The sequence below is a fragment of the Xenopus laevis genome, chromosome 4L (genome assembly GCF_017654675.1).
Source record: "Xenopus laevis strain J_2021 chromosome 4L, Xenopus_laevis_v10.1, whole genome shotgun sequence".
NCBI classification, from domain to species: Eukaryota; Metazoa; Chordata; class Amphibia; order Anura; family Pipidae; genus Xenopus; species Xenopus laevis.
This window is the reverse complement of record NC_054377.1, coordinates 103,742,659-103,764,237: the sequence shown is the minus strand read 5'-3', so window position 1 is coordinate 103,764,237 and position 21,579 is coordinate 103,742,659. Positions and strand designations below refer to the sequence as shown.

The following is a 21,579-nucleotide window of genomic DNA, read 5'->3' as shown; positions in this document are numbered from 1 at the left end:
GATTTCACACTTTGATAAATCTGCCCCTAAATGTTGAAAATGGTTTAGGTGCAAATTTGTCTATGTTCTTTTCTATTTTTATAAATACATGTATGGGACCTGTTTTCCAGAATGCTTGGGACTTAAGGGTTAAGGGGTCTTTCCATAATTTAGTTCTTCATACCTTAAGTCTTATTGGTTATATCTTATTGTATAAAAAGAACAGATCAGAAGAGTTATATTGTATTGCAACAACCATGTGCCGTGATTATAGTGTGATAAAAAGGAGAAAGAAAATGAATGAATACAATTCATGGTGAGAAATTTCTCACCATGAATTGTGTTCATTAGTTTTCTTTCATTTTCTTTAATGCAGTTTTTTGCCGCTCCTGGTAACTGGCTGCTCCATACCCCCTGAAGCAAAGTTCTCATCATGCCTCATGGCAGGAGCGGCCCTGATTACAATATGTATAAATTATGGTTGCACCGAATCCAGGATTCGGTTCGGGATTCGGCCGAATCGTTCTGCCTCGCCGAATCTGAATCCTAATTTGCATATGCAAATTAGGTGTGAGGAGGGAAATTGCTTGACTTTTTGTCACAAAACAAGGAAGTAAAAAATGTTTTCCCCTTCCCACCCATAATTTGCATATGAAAATTAGGGTTTGGATTCAGTTCGGTATTGGGCCGAATCTTTCGTGAAGTATTCGGGGGTTCGGCCAAATCCAAAATAGTGGATTCGGTGCATCCCTAGTATAAATAGCTGTACAACTCAATTTTGTTATATTTTTAAACACTCAGTAGATGAATAGTAAAGTCACAATTGCAAAAAAGGGCCAAAGTTGAGAATTTTTATTATTTGTGCTAGTTATCACATTAGGTTAGTATGCCAAGCTGTCATTCAAAGTGTGCCATCAATTCTTCTGGTGCACTTACTGTCTACAGTCCTTTAGAATTCATTTCAGCTAAAAATGTAGCACTATCCATGCCCCAAGAGGAGCCCCTTCAACACCAGCATCCAGTGTCTGACTGGGGTGTCCGGGGCCCACCAGGGATGCCCCACCCCATGGACATAAGCTCTATACCCGATGCTGCCAAACCTGGCAAACTCCAATATTCCCCCTGCCACATGGACTGCACAACTTTCTGCATCTGCCTTCGATCATCGGGCTGATAGTGTACCCACACTTCCATAGGAGCGGGCCCAGGTTGCTGGGGATAACTAAACGCAGGGTTTTCAATAAAAAAACTTTCCAAAGTTCATATTTCCTCATAGAGTAATATCTAATAATTGGGAATACTCAAAGTTGAAAATGGTGTATAAAAGTTAAAACACATTCATGCATCATTATTAGTCAATACCACAGGGAGGTAAAAACGTTGGTTTATTGAAAACCCTTTATTTAGTTATTGAACAGGAAATACAGGTATGGGACTTGTTATCCAGAATGCTTGGGACCTGGGGTTTTCTGGATAAGGGATCTTTCCGTGATTTGGGTCACCATACCGTGTCTACTAAAAAATAATTTAAACATTAAATTAACCCAATAGACTGTTTTGCCTTCAATGAGCATTAATTATATCTTAGTTGGCACTGTACTGTGTCTTTATTACAGAGAAAAAGGATATTGTTTTTTAAAATTTAAGGTATTTGATTAAAACTGAGTCTATCGGAAATGGACATGCCATAATTCTGAGCTTTCTGGATAACAGGTTTCCAGATCCCAGACCTGTACTATAAAGCACACTCTATGTATAGCCAAGTTTAAAAGAGTAGGAATGCACATAGTTATTTTTTATTCAGCCAAATCCTGCCAAAAAAAGGTTCAGATTCTGACAAATTCCAAACCTCAACTGGGATGCAGTGCAGTCCAGACAATGCTTTTTAGGGACACCTGACCTTAGAACCACACCTTTGGGCAGATTTACTAAAGAGCAAAGTGGCTAATCATAGCGACAATTCACTAGCGTTGCCACCTGCAGGGACATCGCTAATTCGCTAGTGAACCAGACTGTTGCTATCGCAGCTTTAGACCCCATCGCCAGGGGTATCTTCGCTCAAGCGAATGGCCGCTACATCAGCAAATTCACTGTGCAGATTTTACTGAACTTTACCTCTTTCGCCAGAGTTGACTTCGCCACCTCAGACCAGATGAAGTGCTATAAAGCAGCTAGATCTTCCTCAATCAAATCAAATATGATGGTCATGTAAACCAAATCATAATCAATAAACCAAAAACAGATTTGTGATACTCTGCAGCAATGGGGCAGTTATTGCACTATATATATCACAAGTATTATGTAGGGCTATAGTGCATTTACACTATCACATGTTAGTCGATAGCATAAAAACTAACCAGCAGATGGAGCTGTTGTTACAAAATGTGTTATATTAGTTTATGAACAGCTTAAGAGCTTTAAAACCAAAAAAACAAATTAATGTAAATTGTGCAAAAGTGCTTAGAATACCTTATGTACATTTCCTTTCTTTTTAAGATTTACATATCCTTACAGTTCATTTTGTATTCTGACCTATAATTTAAGAACACTGTTAAGTGTAGGTAGATGTCCAGGACACTGCAATGTAGGTACAAATATTTTTTTTTCTATGATAAAGATGTTTTTGTAATGAAATATATATATATGTTTTTAAAAACTTGAAAAAATAGTGATGAACTTTTTATTTTGGCTAGGTAATTCGAAAGGGTTGGCTAACAATTAGCAACATCAGCATCATGAAAGGAGGAGCCAAGGACTACTGGTTTATTCTAACTGCAGAGAGCCTTTCCTGGTATAAGGATGATGAAGTAAGTTAAGCTTCATGAATATTTTGTTATTTTGCCTGTATGATTACAGTTCTATAATTGTACAATTGCAGCAAACACTTGACTGATGTTCTAGTTTCCCACCTCTTCTATTAATAGATTATAAGATCTTCAGGGTTGGAACCTCATCCAAACTGCTACTTATCCCTGTTTTCATTTACACCTTGGAAAACAGTGTCGATTTGTGGTGCTATATATAAATAAATACATAATAACATTTTGTAGGTTTCAGCGATAATATCTTTTTCTTTGAAAAAGACTGTTGGTCCAGCAGAATCGGTGTGCCTGGCATAAAGCATTGGGTTATTCATAAGCCATTTGCAATGCCGATTAGTTTTCTTGATGAATATAGAATGCAGTCAAAGTCTGAGACCCAGTTATAAGTGAATCCCTGCTTCTTTTTGTATACTAGCTTTATGTATCTGACTGTATGCTTTTGACTCTACTCATAATTAACAGAATTGCATTCACTCTAAGTAATCCTTGGCACACATGAGAAAAATCACTTGCACTTTCCTAATTTGGCCACCCATGCACTAGGCCAAAGCAGGCTGATACACCCTTTTGGCTCCTAATGGCTATTTAGACCTTTCGACAGAGGAGAACTTCAATGAAATTTCCTAACCTGCCCAATACATATCTAGATGATTTTTGCCCAGACATCAGTTGGGTACGCAGTCAGAAGGGCCCCAAACATGTACCAATAAGGTGCTGACTTAGTCTTGAAGGAGTTTTACATCCACTTTTAGTGAGTTATTGTTATACCTTCCCCCCCTTTGAAAAATGGACAGCTGTTATTGACAACAGTTCATCAAGAATAAGAAAAGTGGTATAAGACAATTTAGAATACAGTTTATATTAAGTTATGACATAGATTACATCACCTTTGTTACCAGACATTTTTTTATTTGCAGTTAAGTCATAGGTTCCCAAACTATTGGGCTCTAAACTACAAGGTTGCTAGAGGGAGTTGCCGGATTTGCTGTGAATGAAACATGTATTTCAAGTTGGTTGTAAAAAAGGATGGAGAATGGTATATTTATTTTAGCAGCACATTTGAAATATGTTAAGCAACCAATTCAAACAATTTCCCAACAGAAATTTTCACCTCAGAGGGAGAATTTACCAGCCACATTCAGTATTATTCATTGTATGCAGCTAGGCACAATTGAAGAAGTCTAAAGTAATTTGAACACAGCCTAATGTATAATCTCACACCATGAATATTGGGTGTACATTAAATAAGCATGGGAATTTGTTTGATGAGGTGGTCTGCCCACATTTATTTGTTTCTCCAAAACTATTTGAATAGTTATAGCAGATAATTTGATTCAAAGAGTGACAGCCTTTTTATAGGCAAAAGGGGGTCCAGAGCAAGTGCTGCATTTAAAATGGGGCTTTGAACCTAGGTGGCTTGTAAAGCTCTTATTTCATACAAGTAATTTGCTCTGTGTACATTATAAGGAAACAGGGATTAAAATAACTGAAAGTTATAAACAACATGAATCAGAATTAAAGACATTGCTTTATTGCTGCTTTTGATAAACATAATCGCTCCAAAATATCTCTGATTTTGTAAGGGGATGGAACTTTTTTTTGTATATAGTGCTGACTATTAAAGTGTGCTCTTTCAGATGCACACCAAGTATTTTAGTATTGTTTTTAGAAACAGGAAATTAATACATCCAGCTTGGGACTGTAAAGTCACAGCTTTTATTAACAAATAAGAACATATTAAGAAATGCAAATACCATGATAAATTATAAGCAATGGTTAAACTTACAATGGACATCAAACAGTATATGGGGCAAATTCACTAACCTGCGGAAATTCGGCAGCGACGGCTTCGCTCACATCGCCACACTTCGGCATGCAAAAATTCGCCAGGACAACGCTAATTCACTGAAATGCGAAGTTGCGTCCAGGGTGCTGAACGATGGTGAAGTTTCGCTAGCGTTAATTCGGCAAGCAAAGCGAAGCTGCACTAGCGTTAACTAATTTGCATACGGTGGGAAGTTAAATTTCAATGTATATGTATATGTTGCAGCAAGTACATTACACTACACAAAACCTTAAAAAAATAAAGTTGTTATATTGCCCTACACATGAGCCCAGTGTATAGTTTATTTGCCATATGTTATGAAATGTAGGGGGGAAGCCAGGTACCCTAAAAAAATTTACAATCTTTTGCAGCCTATCACCCTAAAAAACTGAAAAGTCGCCAGCGTTTTTTGGGACTTAGAAACATTTTCAACAATTTTTGGAGGAAGTCCTATCTACTCTATTGCACTTTGCCTGGTCTGAGGTGGCGAAGGCAAGTCTGGCGCAAGTTACGTCCATTCACCAGAGTGAAAATTTGCCTGCCTTAGCTAGTGAATTTATGCCTGCACCCTTAGTATATCGGCGAAGTGCCAAAATGCTGGCAAATTTTTGCTAACGTTAGTCACTTCACCCTTTGGTGAATTTCCCCCCTTGTATCGGAAGTATACCTTAAAGGAATGCTTGCCAAAGTAACCCCTTGACTGTCTGACATGCTAACAACCCAAGGGAGTCAGATGCACAATTTAAACCAGGCAACCATGTTACCACCTTGTGGAACTTGCACCCACATCAAGCCTGTGTCAATACCAGTTGGCTATGTTGCCATAATAATCACTGGACATGAGCCCCAAAAACGGGCAGCATTCCCTAGCCCGAACTGCTTGATAACTTAAAGAGGTTGTTCACCTTTCAAACACTTTTTTCTTCAGATTAGTTGTTTTCAGATTGTCAATCATAAATAAATACTTTTTAAAATTGCTTTCCATTTTGTATTTTTTTTACCATTCTTCCAAAACTGAAATTTAAAGGGATACTGTCATGGGATATAATATCAGTTAATAGTGCTGCTCCAGCAGAATTCTGCACTGAAACCCGTTTCTCAAAAGAGCAAACAGATTTTTTTATATTTATTTTTGAAATCTGACATGGGAATAGACATATTGTCAGTTTCCCAGCTGCCCCAGTCATGTGACGTGTGCTCTGATAAACTTCAGTCACTCTTTACTCCAAGTTGGAGTGTTATCAACCCCCTCCTTTCCACCCCCCAGCAGCCTAACAACAGAACAATGGGAAGGTAACCCGATAGCAGCTCCTTAACACAAGATAACAGCTGCCTGGTAGATATAAGAACAGCACTAAAATCCAGGTCCCACTGAGACACATTCAGTAACATTGAGTAGGAGAAACAACAGCCTACCAGAAAGCAGTTAGATCCAAGTGCAGGCACTTTCTGAAAGCACATGACCAGGCAAAATGACCTGAGATGGCTGCCAAAGATAAGAAATGATATCAAACATAAGAAATGTATCAACTAAATGTATAAATTTAGAACAGTTATACAGAGTAGGTGCCCATAACTGCTTTAGAAAGACATAAGAAGCAAAACTGAAACTTTAAACTTTAGTATTATATCTGAATCTAGCTCAATGGTAGAAAATGGTAGGTTACGGACCCCTGGAACCCTTGCAGAGGTTGCAGGCACGCCATCTGCTCCACCCACCAGAGTCCACCGAAGAAAATCGTCTGTATATAACTGTTGCTCTCTCTGTATTTATCATGCCAAGAGGTCCCTCAGGCTTTCCACTATTATTCCCCAAGGGCCCCCTCCTGGCATAGCTTCCCCTGCTGACACCTCCTGGGACATACTGGCAGCCATTGACTGGGCCTTGCCTGCTGCTCTGACCGAGTCTCCTGACCTTGTGTGAATGAGGTAAGGATGCAGTACCAGTGTATCACTGGTCTAACTCTGGGGGCTCCTTGGCATGTCTTGGAGTGAAGGCACCTGTATGGCCACAGCTGTTCTCTTTACCAGGGTTGCTGGCCCATGAATCATCAGAAACAACACTAGCATTGCAAATATCACACTGACCATAATCACCCTCTGATTCCTGATGATCTGTACTTGGTGGAATTCCCACCAGATTGGGCACCCAAGCACCCACATTTCTGCTTCCTGCCTTCACCTGAAAAATGGGATTTCTAGTGTCTCTAGTGTATTTTAAACCAAAAAAAGTGTGTGATTTAGTGAAGAATTGAATAGCCATTTATATATCTGTTAGTACTAACACCCAGCTTCCTATTTTAATATATTTTAATTTAATATCCTGGTTAACTTATAAATGAGTCGGCCAGTGGAATTTATCCCAAAATGATACAATTCAAATTACTTGGTAAATGGTGTACGTACGATATATTCGCTTAAGGAAAGTAAACTTGTGTTGAAGTGTCATTGTATAAAACTTTTTTTTAACTAACTATTCCAAAAGAAAGTTTACTAGACTAGCACCAATCTCTTTCTTGCCCCATGTTTTACCCCTGTGTTACAGGACTGCGTGTCATATGTAACACTATGGGGCCCATTTACTTGAGGTAAATCCTTCGACTTTGATATTCGAAGTCGAAGGATTTCAATTCGGCAGTTGAATATCGAGGGTTAATTAACCTTCGATATTCGAACTTAAGTAAATTTGCCCCTAAGTATAAACAGATAATAAATATAAAACATTTATGTGTGTTTGTATCATATATACTTTTCCCAAAAGGTTATGTCTCTACTTTTAACACACTTCACTTTTTTTTTTTTTTTTAAATAAAATGTCTACATTTATCTGGAATACATTTTCAAGATGTTGCGCATTTTCCAGTTGGAATTTGAAAATGAGACCATCTGGTATATAGCGTTGTTACCCTTTCTGCAAAAGAGGGCCCCCAACAAGCCATGAAAAGAAAGGCTCTGTTATCCTTTAACTGTCGCTCATAACCCTCACCACTGGAATGAGCCCAATTAGGGAGGCCTTTGCTGCTCTCGGATTGCTTTCATATGTTAACCGTCAAACTACTGGAGCAGATTCCCAGCAGATGTTGAAAATGAGGTGTTTTTTGTATTTGCTTTTGTTTTAAAAACTAATTCTAGATGCAGTTCATCAACCACTTTTTTATTTTTCAAAGCCTCTTGACCAAGTGTTTGAAAGTTTTTTTTGATTATATAGTACCTATAGCAAGCAATCAAGCCTTTGTCAAAGCTGACTTTTGATTGGCCGACTTGCTTTAGTTGCCAGGGGCAAATGTGCCTATGTTATGATCAAAAGAACCAAAGAATGTTTGGAAACCTTCGCTTTAGAAGCTCTTACCAGCTTCAAATAGAAATGCGTACAGAATCACATACAGTAGGAGAGATCTTTAATTGTTGTTGTATTGTTTTAATCTAATGCATTACTGCATTAAGCTCTAGTTTTAAATATTTGACTCAAAAACCCATGGAGAAAATGAGTTTTCTCTTCATAAGAGAAACCATACTTGAAGTCAGCTTCTATTGCCTTAAGAGCTGTCATAATCTGTTTGGCTTCAGGACATTTTAACTCTTCTAGGAACCTCTACATACAAAAAAGAAATTAAATAGTCTTCACAACACACGCCTACTGAAAAGCAACAGCATCCCCACTCACTTTAGTTGGTAGATGGATGCTAAGGATGTTAGGCAATGCATGTGTATCTGTTTTTGTTATTTCTCCGTCTTGTCTTACCTGAATCAGACAAAAGGCCCAAGTGATGTGTCTCTTATAGTGTATAAATGATCCCTTCATAGTGTGCAATAGTTCCAAGATAGCAATATTCTAGAAATCAGGGCAACAATGTACAACAATGTGTTTTTATTGTGGATGTGGGTTCATTGTAATTGGCCTAAGGATTTCAATTGAATTGGACCATATGTGAAATGATTTCCAGCTAATAAAAATGTACACACACTACATGAACAAGCAACAGAATGAAAGCACCTCTTGGTTGCTGTAGATGCATCTGATGCAGTTGAACTGCTACTCATGATGTGGTTGCTATAGTTTCCAGGGCTGCGCCGTCATTGGCTGGTTGTCATTCAGGCTGGGTTGTCATGTGACTGCCTGTCTGTGCCTGCTGTACAGGTGAGAGGATGTTCTGCACAGCAAGTGTAGACAGGCAGACACATGACAACTCCTTCCAGCCAATCCCACGGATCCATCGACACAGGGTGTTAGAAAGAAATCTGCATCACATTTTGCAGAATGATTATTTTTTGGGATAGGTAGAACAATGAGATACAAAGGAGGGAAACATACATATAAAATCTAAGTCATTACAGAACTGTTAACCCAAACATTGTACTTTATTAACTATTGGTTGCATAAAAAATATACAGAGAGTCAACATTAAAAATGATTGAATGGTATCACACTCTTGGGTAACATCATCACATCATTTTTTTTTGAATGTCAGCCTATACTATCCCACTTCGAGCAAACTGCATATTCTTGTAAAATACATGGAAATAAAATATTATTAACCGTTCTTCATTAATGTCCCATAGCAACACATCTAAATTTCCTTAAGTAGGTAGGTCACATGCCGTAGGGTCACATGCCATGCTTTTCTGTAAAAAGGCATCCCCAAACTTTTATTATATATATTGGTTCAGTTGTGCAAATGGATAAAGAACCGCAATGGTTTGAAAAAAAGTTTTAATTAGTGTGTTAATAGAAAATATGAATTGATGCCCCTTAAAATAAACCTTAGTGTAAACTTGAATCAAGCCAGAATGAAGCAGAAGTCATTTTCTTCCTAGGGTTTTCTTGTTTTTGGAATTTCCTAAGGTTAGCTTCAACCTCAAATGATTTAAAGCAGGGTAATGGGACCTGTGTACTTCCAGCTGTTGGGGAACTTCAACTTAGACAATAGCTAGAGGACTGCATCCCATTTGAAGTTTTTATTATTAGTACAGGTATGGGACCTGTTATCCAGACTGCTCTGAACCTGGGGTTTTCTAGATAGGGGTCTTTCCGTAATTTGGATCTCCATACCTTAAGTCCACTAAAAAATCATTGAAACCCAATAGGATTGTCTTCCCTCGAATAAGGGTAAATTATATCTTAGTTGTCATAAATACAAGGTATTGTTTTAATATTGCAGAGAAAAAGGAAACCATTTTTATTTTAAATATTTGAATTATTTGATTGAAATGAAGTCTATAGAAGATGGCCTTCTCGTAATTCAGAGTTTTCTGGATAACTGGTTTCCGGATAATGTATCCCAAACCTTTGTTATTATCCATTCCACTTGGAAGCATAATTTGCTTTGCCACACATTGCATTTAAAAGAAATGTGTTGCATGCACAATTCCTTGTTTAACACATTATTATTACTTTACATTCATAAAGGACCTGGGCTGCTTTTATATACCTTGAGTACAGTACATAAAAATCTAATGTCTTATTACAATGTGGAAGTGATAGACAGGTTGTTTGGGTACGTATGTGTGTATATGCTTTAAGAAGGGCCTCGGAGAGACTTTTATTAAATAAAAATTTATTTTATATATTTTATTAAGTCCTGAAAGTGCGGACTCCCATTTGATGTTTGTATTAATATTTACTGAATCTGCAATCAGCTCTTGGATTATATGTATATATATATATACATATATATATATATATATATATATATATATATATATATATATATATATATATATATATATATATATATACATACACATTCTGTCTATCACTTTCAGATTATAATATATATATATATATATATATATATACAGTATATATATATATATATATATATATATATAAATATATACTGTATGTTAGGGTATATATATACTGTATGCTAGGGTTACAAAGTTGATTGATTCTTCTTGTGCTGTAGATTTTCTCTGACAAAGGACTTAAAAATAAATGAATATATTAGCTGTTTCAGTAGCTAGAGAAAACAGCCTTTACAATACTTTATTCCTATATAACCCTCATATAAAGACCCTCGGCATGTTACATATACGAATGACTTTATTTTTTTGATTTCTTGGTTGTAAGCTGTTTCTATAGGTTAACCAGGCAGTTATACAGTAAAAAAGTTAACTTCATACATTGGGGAATTAAAAAAAAAAGAATAATTTGAATGACTGCGGATAGGTGCATTTAGTATATTGAAATTTACTATAAATTGAAAATAAACTACATAGATTGCAGTCTCTGTATTATTTTCCAGGTATTTAATAGATAATCATTTTTAGTATTCTTCTATTTCCATAGTAAACTGGTATCTTTAAAAAAAAAAAAAAAATAGGTAATTGCATTTTTGTACAGACAGCTGCAATGTATGAACTTTATTTTGTGCTCATCTTCAAAAATGAAATACCTATTTGAATAAAATAGCAAAATTACAGTATTATACATATCTAGTATTCTAACATTACCAGACCTCTATTTTAATATAAAAATGCCTCCTACAGCCTCTACTGCACTACTGCACCCCCCATTTTTCCTAAAAGGACCATATTAAAGAGTAAAGTGCTATCACATAAAATCAAAAAAAAATTCTAAATACTTACATTTTTGTTTGAAGTGTGCACATTTTCTAAAAAGAAAGAGGAACTGTACAAAACCTATTTGGAATATTGATAAAAATAATTTTAGAATGTTCTTTTCTTTTGTAGAAAATGTAGGAATGTAGAAAATATTGTAGACAATGGTAAACTCTAATTTACTGCCCTATAGTCAGGTTATCTACTAATTATACATTAAGAGATATTCTGGACAGGTCCAGTGACAGACTGCTAAAGACTATGATGGCAGACAGGGACCAAGTGTTGAGACTGATTTGCCCAATAACTGGCAGTAGCCTGTGCCTATTCACAGACTATAATTATTACTTAATGCGCCAATTATTCTTGACCATATTTCTTAAAGGCGGGCAACCTTTGCCATCCCAGATATTGTTAAACTATAACGCTCAGCCTTCTAATGATAAGCCAAAAGTTGGCAGGGATTTTGGGAGTTGTAGTCCAACAACATCTGAACAGTCATGTTATTTTGCTGTTTGATTGTATTGTGTTTTGCTGGAAATGTAAAAACTGTCTTTAGATCATAAGGACTAAACTTCAGTATTTGTGTCATACAGTTTTCAACAATGTAGGGGTTTTATTATTATTATGACTACATTTTAGAGAATTCATTGTTCTCTCCAGTGACTTCCTATAAACTCTTACCTTCCCGCTGCCTATATATGATTTAGTAACTTTGTAAACTAATGAATATGTCTGGAGTAGTAATCTATGTGTGTGGTCAGCAGAGGTACCTGAAATTCTCTTTTCTTTATATAAACATGTTTATAATGGTCTGGAAGGCCAGCCTCAGACAGGAAGTGTTCTAACCCTTTTAACAGATGGGAAACAGGAGGGAGACATATGGAAGTCTTCTTTCTCCTGAAGGCTGATTTCCCGTTACAGTTGTTAGGGCAAAGATTAGGCTTTGGTTTATGAATGCAAAACTTGAGCTACACAGAAGAGGCATCATGGCTGCTGACAGCCTATGATATTCCTTGGATGTTTAACTCTTCTGTTGCCTGTTACAATGCTAGCACACGTCACTCTAATTCATCTTAGCCCTCTGCCATTCAAAAGTATTACTATTGTAATTTCTTAAGGACATTATGTAGGCACAGACTACATTCTCACATGAGGCTTAGAGGAGTTTTTGGTGTTGGATTACTGCACTCAGGTATTCATGATTGTTGCACTCATTCCTGCACTTTATCAGGGTAATGCTGCATTTTTTTTCAGGAATAAATACATTAAATAGTGGATAGTTCTGCTTTGCTGAAAAAACATTAGCTGTATATGATCCTATATCATTCCTATGCACTTGCTCTATGTATATGTGTAGAGAACAGAAGGCGAGAAGTCTGACTATAAATAAGTAGTGTTGTAGTGTTGAATGCTACAAAGGGCAATCTACATAAACCATTTTAGTAGTTTAAAATACTTTTAAACATTTGATTAAGGTAAAAGTGAATGTCTCTATCACATATATCTTTCAATCCATCATAGAATGTTATTTTAATGCTTTCTAAAGATGAGGCTGAGCTCTTTGCTTTATTCTTTATAGGTTCCAGCGTGTATCTATAAAAATATTAAAATTAATTGCGCTCCAACAAAAATAGCAAAGTTTTTCTTTGCTCCATTCAAAAATGATACATATAGAACAATTGTCAAATTAAATCTCTGACTAATGACTTGTAGGTATCTGTTTTAAAAATATCAAAGCTTTGGTTCATCTTTACTTTCTTTTTCTGCAGCCAAATCTTTCTTGTTCCTTTGATACTGTATACACTGGGATTAAGGATATATGGTTCACAGCATGGAAACATATAATCTGATGATAAACATTAAAAAATAGTAAAAAAAAAAAAAAAGGCAAAAAGCCACAAACTACTACTATAGTTATTTTTAGATAATTAAATTAGAAAAAATCAAATATATTTTTATATCGTTGTATTAGTACAGGAATAAATATTGCTTTTTTCTAGCAAATAAAAATGAATAAAAGGAAATATACATCAATTTGTGTAGTTACAGAGTTCATAATCACTAAGGGCTCTGTGCTGTGAATACATCAGTTTTCTATTTTCCGTGTTAAAGGAAAAGTTATTTTCAATAGTTTTACACTTTGCACCGATAATACAGATTTTTTTGTAACATATATTTAGAGTGCTTTAAAAGCAGCATATTATTCAGGAATAATGCTGGGAACCATAAATGTCCTTATTCAGAGCAGTAAGAGGCTTCTCTTTTGTTGAGCCGGCCCACACAGTAAAAATTACTACATTTTACTTATGTTAACAAATTTGCAATAAATTTAAACAAACCATATTAGTCGGTTTTTTAACCTCTGCAGTGTCTGATGGCAAACAGTTAGTAACATTAACATTATCTCCCAAACACATAAAGATACAGTAGCTACTAATGCCATTTTTAAACACAAATATTTAATGTGAATTTGATTTTATAATTTTGGTTTCCAAATATATTTTTAATATATAAAAGGAAAATGTAAAATATAATACAAAAAATAAAAGTAACGTGAATTTGCTGTGAAATACTTTGTTTAGCTATTCTATTGATTAATGTTCTCCACATTTTGTCAAAGTATGTTATGGAAAAAAAATGCCAGAGAGCAAATGATTCCAAAATGGCAGGCACTCCAGCTGGCAGATGCAATAATGTACAGACACACATGGTGTATATCAGTTAACTTTAGTTTTAACCATTTTCATTTGCTCACATGGCGACTTTGAACATTTCACTATAATCCCAAGTGATCTCGTTAAAAGTTTTCTTTGAAAAAATATCAGTCTGCATGACAACATTAACTGCCCAACTGCAAGAGAATATCTAACGTTTTGTTAAATGGGTTGAATAAACAGACGATGAATGTGAATATCACGCAGAATTATTTAAAAAAAAAACAAAAAAAGTTTCTCATTATATGCAAAAAAATTAATTATGAATGATGCACTCTATGTACATCCACTATTTTGGTTAAAATATGAATGCAATTATTTTAGATATCATCATTACATTTTCTAATAACATTTAAGTGGCAGAAAAAGCTTTAGCACCTTTACACGTATTTCCTAATCATTTAGCTTTAATACTGCATATGCCTATAAATATTTTTCACTAGGATAACAATGTAGTTTATTAAGACTTGGCTACAGTTAAAGATGTAGGGTAGGATAGTAAAGCTGTAGAATGAATGAGCATGCTCTAATTGGAATAGTTTTAAGGCCAGGTTTTCTCCCAAAGCTAGGCCTTACCAGAATGCCTTCCCTTGGTCCTCTGCAAAATTCTTCTGTCCAGTCTGTCCATTCTTACCATTTCCTATTTCCCTAGTGAACAAAACCTGTAAAAAGAAACACTTCATATCAAAACATCAAAAAGGAAAAAAATACTAAGTCCCCCTCCAAGGCAGCAGCAGCCTCAGCCCCCATTTAATCCATTTCGTTGCTGTCCCATGCCCAGTCTAACCAATGTGCAGACTACTGTACAACAGCATTGTCCTGAACAGGTAGTCTGAACACTGGGGCGACGGAGCAGGTTCTTTCCGAAACATTGTTGGGGTTTTTTCCACTCTTTTGTTAAAATCCTTTTTTCCCCCAATCTTCATTGGTAAAATTTTCCCCTTTTTTTTGGTCAAAGGCGAGGAAAAAAGAAACGACAGTCCGCATTTTGGGGGGTTGTGCATTTCTTAAGACCCTTAAATTCTACCGGAGCTGAAACACATAGCTGCAGAATATGTTCTGATTCCCAGTCTTGACGTGGCACATTTGCAGCAGACTGGGGATCTGGCAATGAATTTAGGACCAGGAAAAGGGGGAGGGCTGGGCCTGAGAGTCCATATATGGGATGATGTCACCCATGGGAGGTTTGGGTATGCACTGTGCTAGAGGAGAGACAGCTAGAGTTGCTTGTGCTAAAGACATAGGTCTGTGTATAAAATGGTACCAGATGTTTTAGTGTAATGTTAAGCAGTCATTTCATCTTCAAGCCAGGTTTTTTTTTTTTTTTGCTTAAGCTAGGCAGGAAGTGGGCCCCAGAATGGAAAAGCTGTGTTCAAAAATAAATAAATAAAGCCAAGTTACAGTCAAGCTGCAGCCAAATGAAAGTGAAGAGAGAAGACTATCTCCTTTTTACATTGTTTAAAAGTACCAGAAAAAGCAGTCTGATTGATTCTCTTGCAGATTTTGTATACATGGTCAGTTCAGTGGCAAATAGGGAACTAATGGTTTGATCGCCTGCCGTGACTCTAAAAAGGATCCTGCAACAAATGTGTTAAATGCTAAGCTTTGCGTTTGCCTTTGTCAGTTTTATCTCTTTTTCACGTCATCCTTTCCCTTCAGTCGTGCAAGTGCCAGAGCAATGTGTAGGCTGCTCTGCTAGCCCCGAACTGTAATTACCTCCACTTCCTGAAAGTGAAGCCCCCATCATAAGTCTGGAGAAATGGTCTTTGTCATGGCCTCCACATGAGTGATTAGTTCCACATGTGGCTTTCCTACCCGCTTTCCCTCCTCCCTTGTAGAAGCCTCTAGCTATTTATGCTAGCTGATTGCCAAATATTTTCCTCTAAATGAGGACCCCAAAGAAGCTTCATATATTTGCTTCAGTCTTCAACTCTTAAAGTAACTATTCGAGTGTCATAATCAGGTCTGGAGCCCAAAAAGCAAGATCTAGCCATTATAGAGTTCAAATATTCATTTGATGAAAATAAATTTATTTGGCTGCACATTTTAAGGCATTTTTCTTTACAGTCTTTAAATCCATCTATTTGGATTATATTAAAACCTCCATTGCGTGAGATGAATTTCATAGATCAAATCTAAACTTTTAAGGCTTATTTGTGTATTGCACCAGTCTATGTAGGAGTGATTCTATGCGGAGAGTAAATCAAAAATATTTATTTGCTGCAACAAGTTTCTATAGCAGATTTAGTTAAATGGAGTATTAGATAGGAACAGAGTGAGTATATCCATTAGAGACCTGCTGCCTCTTTACAAACTGGGGGCAAGGTGCAAAGAACAAAAAAAGCAAGTGCAAAGCACAAGGTTTATTACACTTTGCCCGCATACCATGGGTGCAACTCTTTGTGCTCTCAGAAAATAGTTAACATATCTACCTGGATATATGTGATGTTGCTTGTACTTAGCATCAATACATACAGAAAGGGCAGGAGACTTGCATACTCTGGCACGCCTCTAGCATACACATCATTCAGAAGGAGCGAGCCTAAAGCATCACATTAGGGGTGTTAAGTACAGGGCTCCAATGTACATGTTTGCTCTGCACTCTGCATCTGGAACCAGAATTTCAACTTGGTCCAAGGTGCAGAGCATAGACCATACTGTGCAACAACTAGGTACACCGGTGCATTGTGCTCTAAGGGATGCAATGTTACCCTTTCCACTCCTTCACTTGTTCCTGGCCCTTAATAAATGACTATAATGTCCACTTGTGCTGAAACAGCAATGCAGCTATTAAAAGGAAACTATACACTCCAATAGCAGGATTTCCTCAAGACAATATATTAACTCCAAGGGTCATAATGAGTCAACTGAAAACATTACTGACTTACTGTTCAGTGAAATAGTTCTGCCTCACACACAAAGGGCAAGGTACACTTTCTTCATTTATCCTTGTCATTAATCTGGCAATAGTTTCAGACTAAACTGACTTACCTCTCTAAGCACCCCCTTTCTGTGCCAGCCCTCTTAGTGGGTAAGGTAATACAAGGTTTAAAGTTTTCTACTAGTCGTATAACGCATAGCAACAATTTGCAGATGGCATTTACTGGTCAAGGATTTGACTGCAAGCATCTTCTTTGATGTTATGGATACTAGATCTGGGTAGACTTTGCTGTTTCTATTACATTACTCCATTAGTGTGTTTTTTGTATGCTCTCTTTCGAATCTTCCTTTTTTGTTACATTCAAATGCAGTATGCAGTATTTATCCGTTCCTTCGACTCCCAGTGGAGTATAGGGCATCCGTGAAGACTCTCCATTCAGATCTATTTGTTGCTATTCTCTTGAGCTCAAATATGCAGTATTACTGATAGCTATTTTGGCAACAGTGAACTTGCATATTAATATTATTAATGTTCTTCATTTATATAGAGGTGTTACACAGAGCTTTATAGAGATTGTACATTGTCCACAGTGATTGCCCCCATAGAGCTTACAGTCTAAGTTACTAATTGTATTCATACAACACATGTACCACAGCAATGGATTCCAATCTGCATAGGGAACCCCAGTTTAGCACTCCCTAACACACTGTCTCACTGCTTCAGTGTCAAAACACACCACTTCTTACAGCGAAGACTGAGTTTCAGACCTTACGAGGAGAGATTGACAGGCATTGTCAATTTATTTAAATAATATGTTGGCCTAGTTTAGAGGGAGTCTGTAGTTACTGCATTCGTTTTTGTACTTTCAGAAATACAAAAATAGTAAAAAAAACTGGCTGAAGGGGCAATTTACAATCACTAGGTGCAATTTTTTGCTATTTAGAATCACATACACATGATGATGCATAAATATATTCATCTATACTAATAACATTGCAAATTTGCTAATTGCACCTATTTTGGACATAAGGCACAGGGGTAAAGTGATCTCTTGTACAAGGAAGCCCTGCACTTAAGACCTGACATTACCAGGTTCCCTTTGTGCTTTGTGCTTTTGCTCCTATAGCTGTTGTTACAGCAGTTGAATAAATTGTAATTGACGTGAGTATGCACCTCCATGTGACACTTAAGTGTCACACTTCCCTTGATTATGCAATTTACTAACTTTGTTTATACTATATTATACTGAAATTCTTGGAAAGAATGTTGCATTGTAGGTTAAAAAAAAAGATTTTTGCACTTTATACAGCACACAACTCTACCCATCTGCTCATTTTGGAACCTGCTGTTAGAACTCCCTGCCATTCTGTCAGCTCTCGCTGTGGCCATTTCCTCTGAAACACAACACCCTGTGATTCTAGATTAAGCATTGGAATGTATGAATAAACTAGGCATCCCATGATGCACTTTTGAGATCTACACTCACAAAGCATTAGCAGCAGTGACTGGGAGGACAGTGCCAGTTATTATGCCATTTGTGTCATATTAATTAAATTGTAGAATACTTCACAACCTATTGAATGTTAAATGATATGCTTTCAGGATTTACTCAGCTGTAGTAAATCTAGATTAACTAGAAAACAAATGTTGCACTTTGAGACTTGGGGTTATGTAATATAAGACACTAGGGTTCTATCTATTATGCTGTTTAAAACAGTGGTGAAAAACATCATCAGTGATGTCGCCCATAGCAACCAATCAGATCTTTGCTTTTGCTTTCTTACTTGTAGGTGACTATTGAAATCTAATTGGTTGGTTGCTACTGGCAACATCACTGGTGATATTTTTCTCCAGTGTTTTACAAAGCAGGATAAATAGGCCCATAAATTTGCCCAGGAACTGTAACCCATAGCAAGATTCAACAATTTAACTGGTCACCTATTGAAAAGCAAACCTTGATTTCTATTGGCTATTGCTCCTGGGCAAACTTAGGGCCTTTTATTGGGTTGGGTGTGATTAGAATGGAGGATAATGGAGATGTTGCTTCTCTTAGCAGTGTACAAACATCTGAGGGTGAACAGAGGGACATTGTCTACAGAGTAGTACAGAGTAGTAGTAAGGAAAAGTTATAATACTGTGTCAGATAGAAATAGTAAACCTCTTTCTGAATTTAAATCTGTTTTTGGGGTATGTTTACTTCCCATAGTGTCAGGTTTTTCTCCAGAAATGGAGAATTTACTTAAATGAGTGCTACATTGCAGTTACCTGTAGCAACCAATCCGATCTTCTCTAGTGTGTCTAAACTGAGAGATGATTGGGACCAGATTACATTAGAAATAGATTACATTTGGATGTTGTCTACACTATCAAATGGCATTAAGAAAAGTGAAGATTCCAGTTTATTAGCTTAGGTTTAGGACTGCAGAATGGTAAGCGGTATCGAGGGTATAGAAATCCAAATTTGAAATTTACTAGTCATCACAATATAAAGTATGTCATCAACAGGAATAATTCATTCTCAGTGTTTAAAAGCAACAGTTATGCATGGAGGAAAAATCGTTAGGTTAGCTCTAAAGTTGAGGACATGCAGACTGGAATTCTAAATCAAAATATGAGACGTACTAGGCAGCCATTTGTGATGCAATGATCCAAAGTACACATCAAAGCCCTGTCAGAACTATTTGAAAAATAAGGAAGGTGAAGGAAAGCTGTGTTAACCCCACTGAGCTGGTTTGGGATGAATTAGATAGAAAGGTAAAGACTAAGCAACCAACTCATTTATGGGCACTTCTGTAGCAGTGCTGGAGTGAACTTTCATGCAAATGCTGTGGGCCTGTACTTAACAGAATGCCCAGAGTTTATCCTGTTGTGACAACTGCAAAAAGATTAAGCCTGATTTTGTTTACTAAGGTAATGTTTGCCATGTATTAAATATTTGTCAAAAATTAATTGATATTCTGTAACCTTTTACTTTGTGTAGGCACTAATTATGTGCTTAAACAAATGAAACTCCAGATGTTCTACAGTGCATGTTAATTAATCTAGCTGACCTTTAAAGCACAGCAAAACAATAATTCACTGTTGAATGATTTGTCTCAGTTTTTTCAAGTATCGGGATGGTTTAAAAACAGGAACTTTTTAACAAACCATAAATCTTAAATAGCCGAACCATAGGCCCGTTTCGAATTACTGTGGATGAAATTGTACATCTCGGGGCCCATGGCACAGGACTCTAGTTAGATCATTAGTTTAGGAAAAGCATCAAACTTTGCTATATATTTTATCCGTTCTAGACCGCTAGCTTTATCTGAGATTTAAATTGTTGATTGCCAGTGGGTCTTACCTATAGCCATTGATAGGTGTGATGATTTACATCAGTTGCCATGATTTGAAAACTGGATACCCAAATGTCAACTGTTGTTACTAAAAAGAAATGGTGTTTCAGTTATCTACAAGTTTATTAATACTGCAGCATTGTATTCATTATTAAACTGTATTATTAAACTGAGTTATTGCTTACCAGTGAGAAGGGCAAAGAATAGACGTTTCATTGCTATGTGCCAAATTGGCAAGCAGTATAAATATCCCAGGCCCTTTCTCCTGGCCAAGTAAAATACAGTACACATGGAAAATATTCATATCTGACATTTGAATAGAGATTATTGGATGACAGTGTATATTGTTGATCCTCTGCCATTTTTATAATTTTAATTGTCATTGGAAAGGGGCCTTTTACATAATTACAAGGCCTTGCATTTACTAGACAAGTTTTTCCAGCACTTTTACATTAGTTCAGCATAGTCTGTTTCCATATAATCCTTCATCTGATATGATAACGTTTTATAGAATAAAGATCTTGTCAACAATAAATTCTATGTATCCATTGGACAGGCGGGGAGTCTTTAGAATTCCAAAATGTCTAATATGAGCTGCAGGCCTCCAGTTGGATATCCCATTGGTAAGACTGCACCTGCCTATTAATCCATCTAGTGGGCTGCAAATAGTACTCAGGATAAGTATTTTGCTTCATCTCTTATTCCTTTGGACCCTCGTGTTTTGTTACAGTGATCCTTGCCAGCTCGGAACCATTTGGTTAGTTCTTATGGCTCTTAAGCTATTATTTTGCCATTACTTAGAGGTCTTTGCTCTATGGTCTGCTGCTTTAGTAATTTCTGCTGTGTTTTTAATACAAGGATTCACTAGGCCCTAGAAGGGAAGGGGCAAACTGGAAGGCGGAAGGAACATTGGAAAAACATAGTATTTGATTATGGACCTTACAAAGGTTGCAAACTGATGTGGTACTTTAGCCGAACAGATAGTGGCAGCAGTGTAATTATAGTAGGGAGCTGTTATGTGGGTGGTGTTATGTGGGTGTGTTAGATCACGGTCACTGTCATTTTTTTAAAATGTCATATTTCACATAGAGTATTGCACAAGCTATATTATTTTATATTTGCCATGCAATCCAGGCTTATTACTCTATATAATTTACATTTTATGTTCTCATCATGGTGAATATGAATATAGGTATGAATATAGGACAAACTTAGTTAATGGAAATGGCATTTAAAGCAAGTTTACATTGTTATGATTTTAACCTTAGAAAGGTAACACAACAGGGCTCACAATCACAACTGATGTTGCAGTGGTGGCACACATTGATGCCATATATTAAACGTACTAATCTAAACATTTATTAAACGTACGGATCTAAACATTCTCCCTGCACTTGTGCATATTGGTGATACGTGGCATAGTGTCTGCTCAGTCTGTTCAAATGAATCCCACACAATA

General features: G+C 36.5%; 1 protein-coding gene across 1 annotated transcript in view; it reads left to right on the top strand.

Annotated features, from left to right (window-relative positions):
* The window catches only part of LOC108713546 (dynamin-3), a 162,969-nt gene that overhangs the window by 37,780 nt on the left and 103,610 nt on the right, over window positions 1–21,579 (top strand). The window contains exon 16 of the mRNA XM_041590555.1: window positions 2,673–2,786. Coding sequence (XP_041446489.1) covers window positions 2,673–2,786 — 114 coding nt within the window. The remainder of the gene's footprint in view (window positions 1–2,672; window positions 2,787–21,579) is intronic.